The sequence below is a fragment of the Bos javanicus genome, chromosome 15 (genome assembly GCF_032452875.1).
Source record: "Bos javanicus breed banteng chromosome 15, ARS-OSU_banteng_1.0, whole genome shotgun sequence".
Taxonomy (NCBI): Eukaryota; Metazoa; Chordata; class Mammalia; order Artiodactyla; family Bovidae; genus Bos; species Bos javanicus.
This window is the reverse complement of record NC_083882.1, coordinates 315,373-337,524: the sequence shown is the minus strand read 5'-3', so window position 1 is coordinate 337,524 and position 22,152 is coordinate 315,373. Positions and strand designations below refer to the sequence as shown.

General features: G+C 37.3%; 2 protein-coding genes across 2 annotated transcripts; both read left to right on the top strand.

Moving 5' to 3' along the window:
• Positions 1-4,911: 4,911 nt before the first annotated feature.
• Positions 4,912-5,868, top strand: LOC133261142 (olfactory receptor 5M5). Its single transcript, XM_061439688.1, has one exon. The coding sequence runs from the start codon at positions 4,912-4,914 to the stop codon at positions 5,866-5,868; it is 957 nt and encodes a 318-aa protein (XP_061295672.1).
• A 14,375-nt stretch (positions 5,869-20,243) lies between these two features.
• Positions 20,244-21,797, top strand: LOC133261578 (olfactory receptor 5M8-like). The gene is given in 3 exon segments (XM_061440031.1): positions 20,244-21,551; positions 21,554-21,574; positions 21,577-21,797. Coding segments are annotated over 3 exon segments (918 nt in total). The 5' UTR covers positions 20,244-20,875.
• Positions 21,798-22,152: the final 355 nt, after the last annotated feature.

The window sequence follows — 22,152 nt, the reverse complement described above, 5'->3', positions numbered from 1 at the left end:
TCAGTAGGTGCCCAATATGCCACTGGAGATCAGTGGAAAAATAACTCCAGAAAGAATGAAGGGATGGAGCCAAAGCAAAAACAATACCCAGTTGTGGATGTGACTGGTGATAGAAGCAAGGTCTGATGCTGTAAAGAGCAATATTGCATAGGAACCTGGAATGTTAGGTCCATGAATCAAGGCAAATTCGAAGTGGTCAAACAGGAGATGGCAAGAGTGAACGTCGACATTCTAGGAATCAGCAAACTAAAATGGACTGGAATGGGGGAATTTAACTCAGATGACCATTATATCTACTACTGTGGACAGGAATCCCTTAGAAGAAATGGAGTAGCCATCATGGTCAACAAAAGAGTCTGAAATGCAGTATTTGGATGCAATCTCAAAAAGGCAGAATGATCTCTGTTCATTTCCAAGGCAAATCATTCAATATCACAGTAATCCAACTCTATGCCCCAACTAGTAATGCTGAAGAAGCTGAAGTTGAATGGTTCTATGAAGACCTACAAGACCTTTCAGAACTAACACCCCAAAAAGATGTCTTTTTCCTTATAGGGGACTGGAATGCAAAAGCAGGAAGTCAAGAAACACCTGGGGTAACAGGCAAATTTGGCCTGGGAATACAGAATGAAGCAGGGCAAAGGCTAACAGAGTTTGGCCAAGAGAACGCACTGGTCATAGCAAACACCCTCTTCCAACAGCACAAGAGAAGATTCTACACATGGACATCATCAGATGGTCCACACTAAAATCAGATTGCTTATATTCTTTGCATCCAAAGATGGAGAAGCTCTATACAGTCAGCAAAATCAAGACCAGGAGCTGACTGTGGCTCAGAACATGAACTCCTTATTGCCAAATTCAGACTAAAATTGAAGAAAGTAGGGAAAACCACTAGACCATTCAGGTATGACCTAAATCAAATCCCTTATGATTATAAAGTGGAAGTGAGAAATAGATTTAAGAGACTAGATCTGACAGAGTGCCTGATGAACTATGAATGGAGGTTCATGACATTGTACAGGAGACAGGGATCAAGACCATCCCCATGGAAAAGAAATGCAAACAAGCAAAATGGCTGTCTGGGGAGGCCTTACAAATAGCCGTGAAAAGAAAAGAAGTGAAAAGCAAAGGAGAAAAGAAAAGATATAAGCATTTGAATTGCAGAGTTCCAAAGAATAGTAAGGAGAGATGAGAAAACCTTCCTCAGTGATCAATGCAAAGAAATAGAGGAAAACAACAGAATGGGAAATACTAGAGATCTCTTCAAGAAAATTAGAGATACCAAGGGAACATCTCATGCAAAGATGGGCTAGATAAAGGACAGAAATGGTATGGACCTAACAGAAGCAGAAGATATTAAGAAGAGGTGGCAAGAATACACAGAAGAACTATACAAAAAAGATCTTCACGACCCAGATAATCACGATGGTGTGATCACACACCTAGAGCCAGACATCCTGGATTGTGAAGTCAAGTGGGCCTTAGGAAACATCACTACGAACAAAGCTAGTGGAGGTGATGGAATTCCTGTTGAGCTATTTCAAATCCTGAAAGATGATGCTGTGAAAGTGCTGCACTCATTATGCCAGCAAATTTGGAAAACTCAGCAGTGGCCAAAGCACTGGAAAAGGTCAGTTTTCATTCCAATCCCAAAGAAAGGCAATGCCAAAGAATGCTCAGACTACCACACAATTGCACTCATCTCACACGCTAGTAAAGTAATTCTGAAAATCTGCAAGCCAGGCTTTAGCAGTACATGAACTGTGAACTTCCAGATGCTCAAGCTAGTTTTAGAAAGGCAGAGGAACCAGAGATCAAATTGCCACCATCTGCTGGATCATCGAAAAAGCAAGAGAGTTCCAGAAAACATCTATTTCTGCTTTATTGACTATGTCAAAGCCTTTGACTGTGTGGATCACAATAAACTGTGGAAAATTCTGAAAGACATGGGAATACCAGACCACCTGACCTGCCTCTTGAGAAGCCTATATGCAGGTCAGGAAGCAACAGTTAGAACTGGACATGGAACAACAGACTGGTTTCAAATATGGAAAGGAGTATGTCAAGGCTGTATATTGTCACCCTGCTTATTTAACTTATATGCAGAGTACATCATGAGAAATGCTGGGCTGGAAGAAGCACAAGCCGGAATCAAGATTGATGGGAGAAATATCAATAATCTCAGATATGCAGATGACACCACCCTTATGGCAGAAAGTGAAGAGGAACTAAAAAGCCTCTTGATGAAAGTGAAAGAGGGGAGTTAAAAAGTTGGCTTAAAGCTCAACATTCAGAAAACTAAGATCATGGCATCTGGTCCTGTCACTTCATGGGAAATAGATGGGGAAACAGTGGAAACAGTGGTAGACTTTATTTGTTTGAGCTCCAAAATCACTGCAGATGGTGACTGCAGCCATGAAATTAAAAGACACTTGCTCCTTGGAAGGAAAGTTATGACAAACCTAGATAACATATTGAGAAGCAGAGACATTACTTTGCCAACAAAGGTGTGTCTAGTCAAGGCTATGGTTTTTCCTGTGGTCATGTATGGATGTGAGAGTTGGACTGTGAAGAAAGCTGAGCGCTGAAGAATTGATGCTTTTGAACTGTGTTTTGCAGAAGACTCTTGAGAGTCCCCTGGACTGCAAGGAGATCCAACCAGTCCATCCTAAAGGAGATCAGTCCTGGGTGTTCTTTAGAAGGACTGATGCTAAAGCTGAAACTCCAATACTTTGGCCTCCTGATGTGAAGAGTTAACTTTTGGAAAAGACTCTGGTGCTGGGAGGGATTGGGGGCAGGAGAAGAAGGGGATGACAGAGGATTAGATGTCTGGATGTCATCACCAACTAGATGGACATGAATTTGAGTGAACTCGGGGTGTTGGTGATGGACAAGGAGACCTGGAGTGCTGCGATTAATGGAGTCTTAAAGAGTCGGACATGACTGAGCAACTGAAGTGAACTGAATTGAACTGCAGTTCTGCATTAAGAATGATTCCTCCTCTGTTGATTAGGTTTATATATATATATAACTTCTGGACATTGCAATCTCTAAAGAAGATAATTGAACTATTTATTATATAAATTGACCTAAATTGAATTAATTGAACTATATGATGCTAGGAAGGTTAGAGTCAAATTTTTGTTCCCCTAGCAGCACAATGTTACCAAATTTTGTTATATGCTATGAACTCCTTAAGTGCTATCTTGGATAAATGAAACATGAATACATAAATGGATAAGCAAACAAAACTATGATCTAAGTTTTTGCCACTTCTCTTTTTCCCTATCCAAGTCTCTCTTGCTTTATTCACATAAACTCTTCTGAATGAAAAATTCTTCCTCTAGTTCATCCAGGTATTTGTTATTTCTGAATCTGGAGTCTTTGCCTTTGGTCTATTCACAAAGAATGCTACATCATTCTGTATTGTTGGGACATAGTAGTAAAGTGGGACTTCCCCGGTGGCTGAGACTGTAAAGAATCTGGCTGCAATGTTGAAGACTCAGGTTTGATGCCTGGGATGGGAAGATCCCTTGTAGAGGAGAATGTCTACTCACAATAGTATGATTGCCTGGAGAATTCCATGAACAGAGGAGGCTGGTAGACTATAGTCCATGAGTTAGCAAAGAGTTGGAGATGAGTGATCAGTAAAATAGGCCTCAGTAATTTTTCTTCAAATTCCTATAATGTGAGACTCTAATACTCAGTGGTAAAGAATCCACCTGCCAATGCAGGAGATGCGGGTTCAATCCCTGGGTCAGGAAGATCCCCTTAAGAAGGAAATGGCAACCCACTCCAGTATTCTTGCCTGGGAAATCCCATGGACAGAGAAGCCTGGTAGGCTGTAGCCCATTGGGTCACAAAAGAGTTGAGCATCACTTAGCAACTAAACAACAACAGCAATACAGTAAGTAGGAAATACAATTCTCTAAGTTTGAATTTCTAAGTATGCACATACTGGGAAGCTTCCATGGTGGTCCAGTGGTTAAGACTCTACTTCCACTGCAGGGGGCACAGGCCAGGTCCCTGATCCCTGGTCAGGTGACTAAGATCCTGCATGTGACATGACTAATAAACAAATAAATATGCACATACTATTAAAGACTGCAAAAGTGTTTCCAAACATGTTCACCATTTTGTCCAGAATCGTCCCTGGGACCAATGATGAATCTACAGTTTTGTAGCAATCTGTAAGTAACAGTTGGTGGTTGAAGCCATTTTAAGCTAAACTTTGGGTTATATTTCCCTCATTCCAATGAGACTGCCCTGGTGGCTCAGATGGTAAAGCATCTGCTTGCAATGCAGGAGACCCAGGTTCAACCCCTGGGTTGGGAAGATCCCCTGGAGAAGGAAATGGCAACCCACTCGAGTACTCTCGCCTGGAAAATCCCATGGACAGAGGAGCCTGATAGTTACAGTCCATGGGGTCACAAAGAGTCGGACATGACTGAGTGACTTCACTTTCACTTTCCCTCATTTCAAAATAAGGTGGAGACACAAGAGCCATTCTGCTTGGGAATCATCTGCACATTGTATACCTAGCTATTAGGGATTATGACCTTATTAAAAGTCTTACCTCCTTCAGTCTTAGACTATGTCTGGTAATAGTTATGTGTGAGGGTAACAGGGTCAAAGAAAAGAGAGAAAGGGAATACAAGAAAGAGAGAGAAGAAATGTATGATGGACTTCTCATTCACTTCTTTTTTTTTTTTTTAAAGTTCACGTACTTTATTTGCAGGAAAACAATTCAGGCCCTTGCTTTCAACCAATTTACTCTTTTTTTTTTTTATTTCTACTTTAATGGGCTACTTTATTTATCTAAGTGAATAATTTTAATTTACCTAAGTGAACTCGCAAAGAGTCAGACACAACTGAGCAACTGAACTGATTGACTGACTGAAGTGAACAATGCTGGCACCTAAGAAAATGGGCAGAGGAAATTCCACCTTGGTGACTGAATTTGTTCTGTTGGGATTAACAGATCGCCCAGATCTTCAGCCCATCCTCTTTGTGCTGTTCCTGGGGATCTATCTGATCACTGTGGGAGGGAACCTTGGGATGTTGTTATTGATCAGGATAGATTCATGCCTCCACACCCCTATGTACTTTTTTCTTGCCAGTTTGTCCTGCTTGGATTTGTGGTATTCCACTAATGTGACTCCCAAGATGTTGGTGAACTTCTTATCAGAGAAAAAAACCATTTCCTACACTGCTTGTTTAATCCAGTGCTATTTTTTCATTGCCATGGTGATTACTGAATATTACATGTTAGCTGTAATGGCTTATGATAGGTATATGGCCATCTGTAATCCTTTGATTTATAGCAGCAAGATGTCCAAGTGGGTCTGCATTCGCCTGATTGCTGGTCCATATATCTACGGGCTCCTTAGTGGCCTGATGGAAACCATGTGGACATACCGCTTGACCTTCTGTGGCTCCAATGTCATTAATCACTTCTATTGCGCTGACCCACCCCTCATTCGACTCTCCTGCTCTGACACTTACATTAAGGAGACATCCATGTTTGTGGTGGCAGGATTTAACCTTTCCAGTTCTCTTCTCATAATCCTTATCTCCTACATCTTCATTCTCACTGCCGTCCTGAGGATGCGCTCTGCTGAAGGCAGGCACAAAGCTTTTTCCACCTGTGTGTCCCATCTGGTGGCAGTGACTGTGTTTTATGGGACCCTGTTCTGTATGTACCTTAGACCTCCCACAGACCAGTCAGTGGAGCAGTCCAAAATCATTGCTGTTTTCTACACTTTTGTAAGCCCTATGTTGAACCCCTTCATTTATAGTTTGAGGAACAAGGATGTGAAACAAGCTTTTTGGAAATTGATTAGAAGAAAGGTACTTTTGAAATAAAATTGCAGTGTCTTTTTCTTTATATATTAAATAAGTTATATTTATGAGAACCAGGCCAAGTTTAACTGCATTACAGAAATGTCAATTTTAAATCCATGACTAAAAGCTATAAGCTAATGACAGAAAAGCTAAAGACTCAGTTTATAGTTTTACAAGTGATATGGGAGTGTATTATGTGTAAAAGGTTGGGCATTATATATGTAGGTATTTTATTTTTATGTTTATATCTGTATATATACATTAATTTTACATTAAAAAGTTATACATTCTCATAGTAAAACATTTAATCTCTAAAAGAATATAAAGTAAAATATTTCCTTTTCTTTGTCCCACTCTGATCTTCCAATCTCACTTCTCAAATTTACCATTACTAACATTTTTTTATATTTCTAGGATATTTCTCTATATCCACAAATCAATATAAGATATGGCCATATATGTACATATATATACAAAATTGTTAATACATGTTCACTATGGTAAGCTAAGTTATAGTATTTTATAATTTTGTAGCATTTACCATGCAGGGGCTTTGATCTCATGGTTTAGAAGAATATGATCACAACTGCTGATAAGATTTGCTGTCACCTTGGGGAGACAATGTGTGATGGCACCCTCATGTCCATGAATGACATCCATTTATTTTTCTCCACCTGTGACAGTCATTTTCAATAAGACATTTTCTCCTTAGGCCATAACAGAAAACAAAAATTTCCAAACAATTTATTTTTATATATTAATTCCTAAAACAAAGAATGGTTCAAACAAACATTTAGGGTTTGCCTCCGGAGGAATTATATCATCTCTAGAGTTTATCAACGTCATTCTGACCTCTTAGGGTTTTCATGCTTTCTCTCCTCTCTAGTAATCTATTTTTTCAGAATGTGGCAGATATTTTTTGTCAATACCATAGTTCAAATTTTACCCACAATTGTCCTTTGTCACAATTAATTCTTATATATCCAAGTTGATGAATGTTTAGCAGGTATCTACAATGAGCCAAGAACTGCTTCATATACCGAGGAACCTGCAAGGAGCACTAGTGTTGCACAGTTTCATGAAACTGTAAATATACAAGTCAAAAAAATGTGTTAAGTGCTATAATAAAGAAAAGGAAAGGGCTGATGCTATAGAGGAGGGAATCCATTTATTCTGAGTAAATTGAAATGAGTCTTATAATTGCACAAAACAAAAACTTGTTCATCTTTTATGCACCTGCCAAAATATACCAGTAAGTCCCATTCAATATTATGCCAGACCAGGCAGTGTCTGAACAAAATCAGTGTTGGATGTTACTTTCAAAGGAAAAGGATGACACAGATATTATTATCCCAACTGACACCTTTTTTTTCTCATTTTATTTCAAAGCATCCTTTTCACCTTAGAACTTATTTTTGCTCAATATTTTTATAGTCATTAATTCTATGCTATCCCATACAATTATTTCTATCTTTCCATTATTAGATATTGTTATCGAAATAACTTTATTTTGAAAGTCAGATTGCTTATAAATTTTGTTAAAACATACATACAAATAGCTATTCTTTTAACTTGTAACATTCAATTTATAGTTTGTTGAATTCTACTTAAATATCTAGAGATCTGTTGTTTTTAAGAATACAAACATATTCAGTTATGTAAAACTAGCCCTTTAATTATTTTTCAAATGTTGTGATCCCAGGGTCCATGTCTCTATCTTTACAATCTAGATGGACTTGACACTAAATAAAGGTTCAGTACTGATTGCAGCATTAAAAAATGCCCATTTTGAAAGTGAACAAAGTGCCTCCCTTTTTACAAATATAAGAAAGTTTCTGGAAGGACCAAGTGACTCTGAGGAAGCATTATTTTTAAGCCAACAGTACTGTTCAGAAATTCAGGTGACCCACGCTGTCACTGATGTTTGTAACTGACATTAGCAATATGGTGATCATAGTTATGCGCTATTGCACATACATTTGAGATATAAGAGGATTTCACCCACTGCTTTCATGAATTGACTAACTGGCCTCAAATAACCTTTTTCTTTTTTTTAGTTTCTATTGAACACCGTGTTGGCCATAGAATAAGTATGTGCTCATGAAATGCTTTTTGAAGTAGTGAAGTACTTCAGTTCAGTTCATTTCAGTCCAGTCACTCAGTCATGTCCGACTCTTTGTGACCCCATGAATTGCAGCACGCCAGGCATCCCTGTCCATCACCAACTCCCGGAGTTCACTCAGACTCATGTCCATCCTGGGTTTCCCTGGTAACTCAGATGGTAAAGAATCTGCCTGTAATGCAGGAGACCCGGGTTCAATCCTTGGGTTTGGAATATCCCCTGGAGATGGCAACCCACTCCAGTATTTTTGCCTGGAGAACCCCATGAACAGAGGACCTTGGATTTTTACCTAAAAATAAGGCAATCACTTTATTAATGATAAAGTCTCTCTTGAAAAATGTTTGAATTGTCCCTTAAATCACTGTCCTTCTCCTTTTAAATCTGACAGATCCTAGTTACTGAACAAATTGAGCAATGTGATGATTGATGCTTCCATGAGAAAATAGAGAATATTTAATGAACTTTCCCTGTTGTTGTTTGCTGTTCAGTCACTAAGTTGTATCCAACTCTTTGTGACCCCATGGACTACAGCATACCAGGCTTCCCTCTTCTCCACTGTCTCATGTCCATTGAGTCGGTTGTGCTATCTAATCATCTCATCCTCTGCCACTCTCTTCTCCTTCTGCCTTCAATCTTCCCCAGCATCAGGGTCTTTTCCTATGAGTCTGCTCTTTGCATCAGGTGGCCAAATTTTTGGAGCTTCAGCTTCAGCATCAGTCCTTCCAATGAATATTCAGGACTGATTTCCTTTAGGATTGACTGGTTGGATCTCCTTGCAGTCCAAGGAACTCTCAAGAATCTCCTCCAGTGTCACAGTTCAAAAGCATTAATTCTTCGACGTGCAGCCTTCTCTATGATCCAGCTCTCCCACCCATACATGACAACTGGAAAAGCCATAGCTTTGACTAGATGGACCTTCATCAGCAAAGTGATGTCTTTGCTTTTTAATATGCTATCTAGGTTGGTCACAGCTTTCCTTCCAAGGAGCAAATGTCATTTAATTTCAAGGATGCAGTCACCATCCACAGTGGTTTTGGATCCCAAAAATATGAAGTCTGTCACTTCTTTTCAATTTCTATTTGCCACAAAGTGATGGGACTGGATACCATGATCTTAGTTCTTTGAATGTTGAGTTTCAAACCAGCTTTTTCATTCTCCTCTTTCACCCTCATCAAGAGGCTCTTTAGTTCCTCTTCACTTTCTGCCATTATAGTGGTATTATTTGCATATCTGATGCACTTTCCTAAGGAGCAATAACTGTTGTAACATAGCTTCATTTTCCCTTCCACCTATCTGAAAGATCATCAGCTCTAACTCTAGTTTTGTTTGTGTTTTTTTTTTTTTTTTAAGTGAAAATCAGTCCTAGTGTATTTATACAAATAGTTGAGTATTTCAGGAAACAATAATGCTATAAGTCTAATATTTTTATTCATACATGTTTTCTTTGGAGTAGTGGATATTTGAAGAATGTTTAGACTTTCACACTCACACATATACGTATGGAGGAGAGAAAAAGAAATAATAATTTTCAAAGATCAGGCACTGTTTTAATATTGGGTTGCCCGAAATGTTCATTTGACTTCTTCCATCAAATCTAGCAGAAAACCTGAACGAATGTTTCTGGCCAACTTAATACCTGTTGTTTCACTTAATGTTATCACCAATACTATTATTTCAGTATTATAGTTCCCATTTTAGAGATGAGCATACAGAGACTACAGATTACTAACATAAAATCACATAACTTAGAAAGTGAAAAGTGAAAGTGGCTCAGTTGTGTCAGACTTTGTGACCCCATGGACTGTATCCATGGAATTCTCCAGGCCAGAATACTGGAGTGGGTAGCCTTTCCTTTCTCCAGGGGATCTTCCCAATGCAGGGATAAAACCCAGGTCTCCCACATTGCAGGTGGATTCTTTACCAGCTGAGCCACAAGGGAAGCCCAAGAATACTGGAGTGGGTAGCCTAGCCCTTCTCCAGCGAATCTTCCTGACCCAGGAATTGAACCAGGATATCTTGCATTGCAGGCAGATTCTTTACCAACTGAACTATGAGGGAACCCCATGTTTGTATGAATATTGGAGTGGGTATCTTTGAAGACTATTTCAAATATGTTTGACTTCCAAGTTTATTGCTTTTTTTTTTTTTTTACTATACCTTCCTTTTTGTCACTATAGTTTGTTGATGACAAAAACCACACAATGAATAAAGCTATAATTTTCTGTCTTCCAATAATGCTATTGACCAGGTATTTAACTGTTCCTGGACACTGAATGATATAATCCACCATGAGAAGACGTCCTATGTTATTATCTATAATAAATTCAACATGTTTAATAAAGTAAGATTTATAATCAGATCCTGACTCCATCATTTGTCAACTAAATTAAGAGTTAAAAGCATGAATTCTGGAATCAGATTCACTGAGCAGATTACTCAACCTCTCCCTGCCCCAGTTTTCTCATCTGTGAGATTAATATATGGTGCTTTCTCATAGGGAAGCTGTGTAGAGGAAATGGATTATTACCTAAAATATTTAGCACAGTACCTGTTACATATTTTTCACTCAATAAAATTAACTCATTTTATTATTAAATAGAAAATTACTCAGTTGTTTGAGACTCTTACTCCTCATAGTGTTATTTTTCCATTATTACATTTAGTACTGTTTAGATATAATACCCTTATAGATTTGGTTATTTAATTTAAACCAATGTTTCCCATGATACTATAAACACCTTAAAAAAAATTGAAAAGTGAAATCACTCAGTTGTGTCTGACTCTTTGCAACCCCATGGACTGTAGCCTGCCAGATTCCTCTGTCCATGGAATTTTTCAGGCAAGAGTACTGGAGTGGGTGGCCATTTCCTTCTCCAGGGGATCTTCCTAACCCAGGGACCAAACCTGGGTCTCCCACATTGCAGGCAGACTCCTTACCATTTAAGCCACCAAGAAATCCTTTTAAATAAACATCTTAAGGCCAGATATAACATTTGAAAGCAGTTATTTCTCTACTACTTAGCCTGGTACATAGTCAGCATTCCCTAAAACATAGGTATGTGATAGATAGAAGATAGATAGATGGATAGATAGACGTATAGACAACTTTTACAAAGTGGAAATTGCAAGTCTTATAATGTGAAGAGAATTAAACACCATGTCAACATACTGATGGTATCATAAATGTATATAATTTATTCATGTGTAATAAATCTGTTTTTGTTTCCTTAAACAGGAGAATTCAACTGGAAATGTTCAGAATAAATCAGACAAGAAGAAGGATTTTAGCCTCCTGAAACTGACCAGTTGTTCAGCTTTGCAACTTGTCTTCTTCATCTTATTACTATTTCCCTGTATTCTCTTTCTTGTTGAAAACTTAGACCTAACTTTAAGATTCACACCCTCGTACTGCCACTTTGCCAATCTGCCAATCTCACACATTCTGGTTAATATTTTGTTTAAAAAAGTCATTTTCTTGTCCAACTTATTTGAAGAGTATAATATGATTACATTCCTGATAACTCAAGATTTCATTCCTGCTGCTCTCTATGATCATTACATCCATATGATTACCTACTTTTCATGTAGTTTCATGTACTCTTCATGTCGTTAAGTCCAAAATGTACACTTGTGGCTACCATTGCCTATACATGAGGTTTTGCATAGATTTGTATACTACATCCAGTTGTTTTCTGCAGAGCTGGTGATATGGAGCAACATTATGGTGTCTTGCCACTTTGTAACTACTAAGATCAAATGAAATTGTTATTTATCATAGATCATATTGGAACTCCAAAATATGATTAAGAGTATATGGTAATCTCAAAACTTTACATTTTTACAAATGAATTTTTCATCTTTTTAATCTTTGCAAGCCAGAAAAATATCCCTGCTTTGTAATCCTCTTATGAATACGGTACTTCCTTGGAAGAATGCAAAGCAAAATTGAAGTAGTGTCTCTCCTACATGTTTGTGATTCTTCATTTGAGCTGCCAAACATATAGAAAGTAAGGATATAAGGAATACCACATTTGAATTACTACATATTACTCTTTATCCATAAGGATGAAGAATCACTACCTGAAAAATTTGAACGGGTCATATTTGATTATCTTTTACTATGGGATATTGTAAACATGATTTTTTGTTTTATTTGAATAATAGAATAAATATTATATGTTTTAAGAATATTCAATCTAGAGCCAAGTAATATTTATTTCAGTGACTTACTTAAAATCCTTGGTTCTGAATCCTTGATTCCTTACTTTAAAAATCACCATCAAAAAATAAATAAATAAAATAAAACTCATCTCACATTCTACAAGTAGATGTTCAATGGAAAATTAATTGTTGAAAAAATTTTTCTGAGTTTTAAAGAAATAATATGACACTCATTATTGAACTTAGAAAATCAGAATGCATGTAAAATTAGTCATTGATTTGGAAATTACAGTATATTTTATTTATTTTTATTTTTTTGCTATTAATATGATTGTTTATTTTTTATTATTTTTAATTAATTAATTTTTTTACTTTACAATATTGTATTGGTTTTGCCATACATCAACATGCCACAGGTGTACACGTGTTCCCCATCCTGCACCCCCCTCCCACCTCCCTCCCCATACCATCCCTCTGGGTCATCCCAGTGCACCAGGCCCAAGCTTCCTGTATCCCTCATCCAACCTGGACTGGTGATTTGTTTCTTATATGATATTATACATGTTTTAATGCCATTCCCCCAAATCATATGCCCCTCCCTCTCCCACAGAGTCCAAAAGACTGTTCTATACATCTGTGTCTTTTTTGCTGTCTCGCATACAGAGTTGTCATTACCATCTTTCTAAATTCCATATATATGCGTTAGTATATTGTATTGGTGTTTTTCTTTCTGGCTGACTTCACTCTGTATAATAGGCTCCAGTTTCATCCACCTCATTGGAACTGATTCAAATGTATTCTTTTTAATGGCTGAGTAATACTCTATTGTGTATATGTACCACAACTTTCTTATCCATTCATCTGCTGATGGACATCTAGGTTGCTTACATGTTCTGGCTATTATAAACAGTGCTGCGATGAACATTGGGGTACACGTGTCTCTTTCAATTCTGGTTTCCTTGGTGTGTATGCCCAGCAGTGGGATTGCTGCGTCGTATGGCAGTTCTATTTCCAGTTTTCTAAGGAATCTCCACACTGTTCTCCATAGTGGCTGTACTAGTTTGCATTCCCACCAATAGTGTGAGAGGGTTCCCTTTTCTCCACACCCTCTCCAGCATTTATTGCTTGTAGACTTTTGGATTGCAGCCATTCTGACTGGCGTGAAATGGTACCACATTGTGGTTTTGATTTGCATTTCTCTGATAATGATTGATGTCGAGCATCTTTTCATGTATTTGTTAGCCACCTGTATGTCTTCTTTGGAGAAATGTCTATTTAGTTCTTTGGCCCATTTTTTGATTGGGTTGTTTATTTTTCTGGAATTGAGCTGCAGGAGTTGCTTGTATATTTTTGAGATTAGTTGTTTGTCAGTTGCTTCATTTGCTATTATTTTCTCCCATTCTGAAGGCTGTCTTTTTACCTTGCTTATAGTTTCTTTTGTTGTGCAGAAGCTTTTGATTTTAATTAGATCCCATTTGTTTATTTTTGCTTTTATTTCCTATATTCTGGGAGGTGGGTCATAGAGGATCCTGCTGTGATGTATGTCGGAGAGTGTTTTGCCTATGTTCTCCTCTAAGAGTTTTATATTTTCTGGTCTTATGTTTAGATCTTTAATCCATTTTGAGTTTATTTTTGTGTATGGTGTTAGAAAGTGTTCTAGTTTCATTCTTTTACAAGTGGTTGACCAGATTTCCCAGCACCACTTTTTAAAGAGATTGTCTTTTCTCCACTGTATATTCTTGCCTCTACATTCTTGGGTTTATCTCTGGGCTTTCTATTTTGTTCCATTGATCTATATTTCTGTCTTTGTGCCAGTACCACACTCTCTTGATGGCTGTGGCTTTGTAGTAGAGCCTGAAGTCAGGCAGGTTGATTCCTCCAGTTCCAGTCTTCTTTCTCAAGATTGCTTTGGCTATTGGAGTTTTTTTGTATTTCCATACAAATTGTGAAATTATTTGTTCTAGCTCTGTGAAGAATACTGTTGGTAGCTTGATAGGGATTGCATTGAATCTATAGATTGCTTTGGGTAGTATACTCATTTTCACTATACTGTTTCTTCCAATCCATGAACATGATATATTTCTCCATCTATTAGTGTCTTCTTTGATTTCTTTAACCAGTGTTTTATAGTTTTCTATATATAGGTCTTTAGTTTCTTTAGGTAGATATATTCCTAAGTATTTTATTCTTTTCGTTGCAATGGTGAATGGAATTGTTTGCTTAATTTCTCTTTCTATTTTCTCATTATTAGTGTATAGGAATGCAAGGGATTTCTGTGTGTTGATTTTATATCCTGCAACTTTACTATATTCGTTGATTAGTTATAGTAATTTTCTGGTGGAATATTTAGGGTTTTCTATGTAGAGGATCATGTCATCTGCAAACAGTGAGTTTTACTTCTTCTTTTCCAATTTGGATTCCTTTTATTTCTTTTTCTGTTCTGATTGCTGTGGCCAAAACTTCCAAAACTATATTGAATAGTAGTGGTTAGAGTGGGCACCCTTACCTTGTTCCTGACTTTAGAGGAAATGCTTTCAATTTTTCACCATTGAGGATAATGTTTGCTGTGGGTTTGTCATATATAGCTTTTATTATGTTGCGGTATGTTCCTTCTATTCCTGCTTTCTGGAGAGTTTTTATCATAAATGGATGTTGAATTTTATCAAAGGCTTTCTCTGCATCTATTGAGATAATCATATGGCTTTTATTTTTCAATTTGTTAATGTGGTGTATTACATTGATTGATTTGTGGATATTGAAGAATCCTTGCATCCCTGGGATAAAACCCACTTGGTCATGGTGTATGATCTTTTTAATGTGATGTTGGATTCTGATTGCTAGAATTTTGTTAAGGATTTTTGCATCTATGTTCATCAGTGATATTGGCCTGTAGTTTTCTTTTTTTGTGTGGCATGTTTGTCAGGTTTTGGTATTAAGGTGATGGTGGCCTTGTGGAATGAGTTTTGAAGTTTACCTTCCTCTGCAATTTTCTGGAAGAGTTTGAGTATGATAGATGTCAGCTCTTCTCTAAATTTTTGGTAGAATTCAGCTGTGAAGCCATCTGGACCTGGGCTTTTATTTGCTGGAAGATTTCTGATTACAGTTTCAATTTCTGTGCTTGTGATGGGTCTGTTAAGATTTTCTATTTCTTCCTGGTTCAGTTTTGAAAAGTACTTTTCTAAAAATTTGTCCATTTCTTCCACATTGTCCATTTTATTGGCATATAATTGTTGATAGTAGTCTCTTATGATCCTTTGTATTTCTGTGTTGTCTGTCGTGATCTCTCCATTTTCATTTCTAATTTTATTGATTTGATTTTTCTCCCTTTGTTTCTTGATGAGCCTGGCTAATGGTTTGTCAATTTTATTTATCCTGTCAAAGAACCAGCTTTTGGCTTTGTTGATTTTTGGTATGGTCTCCTTTGTTTCTTTTGCATTTATTTCTGCCCTAATTTTTAAGATATCTTTCCTTACAGTATATTTTATATTTTATTTTTTTTAAATTTTTTAGTATATTTTAAATTATTGTTTATTTTGATGATTTTGGGTTGAGAACTCTATTATAATAAAATGGACTTTTCCTAGAAGACTTTCTCTATTTAACAACCTTAATGGAAGTTTGCTTTAGCTAGGCAAGACTATGTTGAGGGAAAGTTTCCTTTTATTTCACACCTCAACTGATAGAGATTTTTTTAAAGAAATTATATGATAATATATCTGATAAAAATATATTAATGGTCATGTGTTAACTTAGCTCAACACAAGTAATTAAAGTTTGTCAAAGGTAGAAAACATAGGTTTTAAAAATGATTAAATAGACACCCACTGCCATGTTTATTTATGAATAAAATTCACATTTAGTTACCATACAACTTCCTAGGATAAGGGAAACAGTTGATGAATTTTTTTTTATAAAAATGTTTTGTGAAGAGAAATAAAATATTAATTCTGACTAAGATTTTCAGGATAGGGATAGGCTTTGGAAACTGAGTATAATTTAAAAAGGTAGAAGATGGGTGAAAAAGGCATTTTCTAAAGAAAGAGGCAATAAGAGGCAATTGATGAAAGGAGAATAACTTGATCATGCCTGGGGCACCAATCATGGATAGAAAATTGAGAAATAGTACACAGGATCACATGAGGTGGGATGGAAATGCTTTGCTAACATATGTAGGATTAATTTGTTATAGATAGGAACCATAAATACTGTCAAACCTGAGTAGTGACAAGAAGGGTGTAAGACTTTGCCATTATTTGTTATGTTTCTGAGAGGCAAGAACTCTGTGAAGAACAATGATTTATTTTACCCAAGGTAGACAGTGACTACAGGAGTGGCCACCATTGTTAGTCTGGCAAATGAGTTTCCTTCCCAGACCTTTTTTATTCCCCACCAAGATGTGTAGTTTTTTGCTTTCATCTAGGGATACACTTTAAAAAAAAACACATATGAATTGGTTATTTGTATGTGTGCATGCTAAGTCTCTTCAATCATGTCCGACTTTCTGGACTGTAGCCAGCCAGACTCTTCTGTCCGTGAATCCTCCAGGCAAGAATGCTGGAGTGGGTTGCCAGTTCCTTCTCCAGGGGATCTTCTAACTTAGGGATTGAACCCGGGTCTCCCACATTGCAGGCAGATTCTTTACCATCTGAATGACCGGGGAAGCCCAATAAAAGTGAAGATGCAGCTGACTTGAGGGACAGTAACTGAGAAAGGAGGTGAGACGTGGATCTGAAGTAGTGTTAATCTTCTCCTTGCTTTAGAACTTGGGTCATTTATAAGTTTGTTTACTGTGTTAAAAATTCATTAAGCTGTACATGTTTGTGTTGTGCACATTTTGTATGTGTGTGTTAACCTTCACTATAAATAGTAAAAATATATAAAAATGATACTAGTCTTCAAAGGAAAAAAAAAAGCTTCAATCCAATATCAACGCATTTTATTTGTCTGTAGAACACAGAGCATGTTGATTTTATAGGACTGCCATAACCAAGTACCACACACTGGTTGACTTAAACCAGAGAGATGGATTTCCTCCCAGTTTGGAGGCTACGAATTCAAGATCAAAGTGTCAGTAGAGTTGGTTTCATTCTGAAGCCTCTCTCTGCCTTGTAGATGGCTGTAATTTCCCTGTGTCTGTAAGTACTCTATCCTCTGTGAGTTTGTGTACTGATCTCCTTTTTTTTTTTTTTTTTAATAATAAAAACAGCAGTCATCTTTGGTTTAAACCAACTCATACGAACTTATTACACTTTAATTTCCTCTTTAAAGGCACTATCTCCAAATTAATTCATATTCTGAAGTACTGAAAGCAGAGGTTTTGATATATGGATTATGAAGTGAAATGAAAGTCGCTCAGTCCATTCAATGGACTATACAGTCCATGGAATTCTACAGGCTAGAATACTGGAGTGGGTAGCCTTTACCTTTTCCAGGGGATCTTGCCAACCCAGGAGTTGAACCCAGGTCTCCCACACTGCAGGCGGATTCTTTACCACCTCAGCCACAAGGGAAGTCTGATATGGATTATGTGTGTGTGTGTATTAATCACTCAGTCGTGTCTGACTCTTTGTGGCCACATGGACTCCTCTATCCATAGGATTCTCAAGGCAAGAATACTGGAGTGTATTGCCATTTAAAGGAACACAATTCAACCCATAAGACTAAGTAAGGTGGTAACACATTGTGACACAAAGTTACAATAATGGTGTGGAAGAGATTGCATTAAGCTATTATGGCAAATATAATGTAGACATTATGGTAGACATCAATACTATGGTGTAGACTTCCCCATGTAAGAAAAAAATATTGAGACTGAAGGTTGGGTCACATGGTAAATCTGCATTGTGCCCAACTGTTATTTCTCCAGAGAACTCATGTATTGAAAAATAATTATCTTAAAAAGTAATTATTTCACCCTCATTTGTTTGTGCAATCTCTTAGGAAAATGGTATCAACCTACAAATGACATAAATTGTGCCTTAATCATTCCTCAGAAGAGCCATTGATATTCTTTCTTAAGACAGCTCTTCCCCCATAGGTAGATTTCTTTATTCTACAAGTATTTATAACTATCAAAACTTTCTTATTTGTGCAATCATGTATGATACCAAAATTAGACCTATGATTTATAAATAACTATATGGAAAAAAATAAATGTCAATGAACATAAAAGTGCAGACATTTAGTGAATATAGATGAAGTCTACATAGAAAAGCAAACACATATTTTAGTTATTATTAGTTTGAGTATTTATTTATTTATTTTTATTTCTTGCCAAAACAGAAGTCAACTCTAGCTTTCTCAAGCAAAAATAAACTGTTTTGGAAACACATGTAGTGTTGCAATCAATGTGTAGCCAGAAAGCCAGGCATAAAGAAAAAACCCAAGGAGTCTGGAGACCTGTCAGCTCAGACTTCATAGAGTCAGTCTTCCTTTGCAGGATCAGTCTGGCCTTTAAAGCACACTGCAATCTATTTAATGGAAATGTATACTGCATTACGGTGACCACCTTAAATCAGTGACTCATGTAAGATATCCAGGGATGAGAGTTTGATTTCTGCATATTCCTCTTTGAACAAAGAATCTTGGCCCTCAGATTTCACACTGAAACCAGAAGTGAGACCAGGAACTGAAGATTTTTATCACTGCCAACTCCATACAGTGGGAAATTCTCTATAAAATAACCTAATGGAAGATTAATGGATGGAGAATTTAAAACCTTGTCAAATGCCAGAATATAATTATGTATTTATGTTTGAAAAAGTGAAGGAAAATTTGAGTTATTCGCCTAAAAAATCCTTATTCTATTGAGTCTGAAAAAGTTGCAAAGCATAAAACTTGCCCAATTTAATTATTTTGTATTCTCCAGTAAGGAACTGATTAGGTGAAAATTATCCAAAATGAATTAGGTCATTTGGGAAAATATTGTTCTTTGATATCATACTCTTTTCTCTTTCTAAGCTCTTTCTCACATGTTTATATAATTAGATATAAACAAACCTGACTGTAATATTTGAGGATGACTATGCCACAGGACTGGAAAAGATCAGTTTTCATTCCAATCTCAAAGAAAGGCAATACCAAAGAATGCTCAAACTACTGCACAATTGCACTCATCTCAGACGCTAGTAAAGTAATGCTCAAAATTCTGCCAAGCCAGGCTTCAGCAATACGTGAACCATGAACTTCCAGATGTTCAAGCTGGTTTTAGAAAAGGCAGAGGAACCAGAAATCAAATTGCCAACATCTGCTGGATCATCAAAAAAGCAAGAGAGTTCCAGAAAAACATCTATTTCTGCTTTATTGACTATGCCAAAGCCTTTGACTGTGTGGATCACAATAAACTGTGGAAAATTCTTCAAGAGATGGGAATACCAGACCACCTGACCTGCTTCTTGAGAAACCTATATGCAGGTCAGGAAGCAACAGTTAGAACTGGACATGGAACAACAGACTGGTTCCGAATAGGAAAAGGAGTACATCAAGGCTGTATATTGTCACCCTGCTTATTTAACTTCTATGCAGAGTGCATCACGAGAAACTCTGGGCTGGAAGAAGCACAAGCTGGAATCAGGATTGCTGGGAAAAATATCAATAACCTCAGATATGCAGATGACACCACCCTTATGGCAGAAAGTGAAGAGGAACTAAAAAGCCTCTTGATGAAAATGAAAGAAGAGAGTGAAAAAGTTGGTTTAAAGCTCAAAATTCAGAAAACAAAGATCGTGGCATGGTCCCATCACTTCATGGGAAATAGATGGGGAAACAGTGTCAGATTTTATTTTGGGGGGCTGAAAAATTACTGCAGATGGTGACTGCAGCCATGAAATTAAAATACGCTTACACCTTGGAAGAAAAGTTATGACCAACTTAGATAGCATATTGAAAAGCAGAGACATTACTTTGCCAACAAAGTTCTGTCTAGTCAAGACTATGGTTTATCCAGTGGTCATGTATGGATGTGAGAGTTGACTGTGAAGAAAGCTGAGCGCTGAAGAATTGATGCTTTTCAACTCTGGTGTTGGAGAAGAGTCTTGAGGGTCCCTTAGACTGCAAGGAGATCCAACCAGTCCATTCTGAAGGAGATCAGCCCTGGGATTTCTTTGGAGGTAATTATGCTAAAGCTGAAACTCCAGTACTTCGGCCACCTCATGCGAAGAGTTGACTCATTGGAAAAGATTCTGATGCTGGGAGGGATTGGGGGCAGGAGGAGAAGGGGATGGTAGAGGATGAGATGGCTGGATGGCATCACTGAATCGATGGTCATGAGTCTGAGCGAACTCTGGGAGTTGGTGATGGACAGGGAGGCCTGGCGTGCTGCGATTCATGGAGTCGCAAAGATTTGGACACGACTGAGCAACTGAACTGAACTGATGCCCATAAAGCATATTTTTCAAACAAAGAGGTCAAGGCAGAGAAAGAAAAGGAGAGAGTAGATAAAGAAAAAAGTACGAGAAGCACAATTAGAAGGGAAATGAAAAATAAGGAAATTAAAAAAGGGGGGGAGGCATGTCAAAAATGAGAGATGCTTTGAATAACATAAGATTTCATTGCCATGTTGAGATTGTGCTTACTGAGAATGAACAAGAGTTGAAAAACAGTAATAAAAAAGAAAGAGAAAGAAAAGAAATTGGTGAAAAAGCCATTAGTGACATAGTAATATCAATTTTTCCACTTTATTGTAATCTAATATAAATGTAAAAGTCAATATCTCATGGAGGAAATTATGAGAAGAACTTCACATTAATGACTGAGTTAATTCTCCTTGGACTATCTGGTACCCAGGAATTGCAGATTATCTTCTTCGTGCTGTTTTTCACCTTATATATGGTCACAGTGGCAGGAAATCTTGGCATAATTGTCCTCATCAGGGTCAATGCCTGCCTCCACACCCCCATGTACTTTTTTCTGAGCCACTTATCCTTCGTGGATCTGTGTTTCTCTTCCAATGTGACTCCAGAGATGTTGGGAATTTTCTTATCAGAGCGGAAAACCATTTCTTATACCGCTTGCATGGTTCAGTGCTGCTTTTTTATTGCCTTGGTCCATGTAGGGATCTACATCCTGGCTGTCATGGCCTTTGATCAGTACATGGACATTTGCAACCCCCTGCTTCATGGCAGCAGAACGTCTAAAAGTGTGTGCACGTCCCTCATCATGGTGTCTTATGTATATGGATCTCTCACTGGCCTTATGGAAACCATGTGGACCTACAACCTAGCCTTTTGTGGTCTCAATGAAATTAATCACTTCTACTGTGCTGACCCACCACTGATTAAGCTGGCTTGTTCCAACACCTATAATAAAGAGTTGTCCATGTTTGTTGTGGCTGGTTTTAACTTCACTTGTTCTTTCTTCATCATCCTCATTTCTTACATCTACATTTTTCCTGCCACATTGAGGATTCATTTGACAGAAGGCAGGTGCAAAGCTTCTCCACCTGTGGCTCCATCTGAGAGCTGTCACTGTCTGCTATACAACTCTTTTCTTCATGTACCTTAGACCCCCTTCAGAAGACTCTGTGCAGCAGGGGAAAATGGTTGCTGTGTTTTATACCACAGTGATCCTCATGTTGAATCCCGTGATCTACAGTCTGAGGAGCAAGGATGTGAAAGAAGCTTTTATCAAAGAATTGTTCATCAGGAAACTGCTTTTTATTAATAAATAAATTCAATGTTACTGCTTTTAAGAATTTTTATTTTCTATAGACAATAACTTCCTCCTATTTCTTAGTTCAGTAATGTGTCCAAATACATATCCTTTCCTTAAGGAGATGGGGGAAATTTACATGGAGAAAATCTTACTAAAGTGTATTTGACATTCCATGTCAATAGACAGAAATTTTGAGTTCTCTGAGAAGACTTTGCTTGCCCAGACCCAAAATTAAGAACTTATACATTGAGGAATCAATGTCACCCAAAAAGCTAATTTATATCTTGGAGAATAAAAAATATTAATGCTGGAATACTGTTTTTTTTGGGGGGGGAAGGAATTGGTCATTGTTTTAGACTATCTCTTAATGG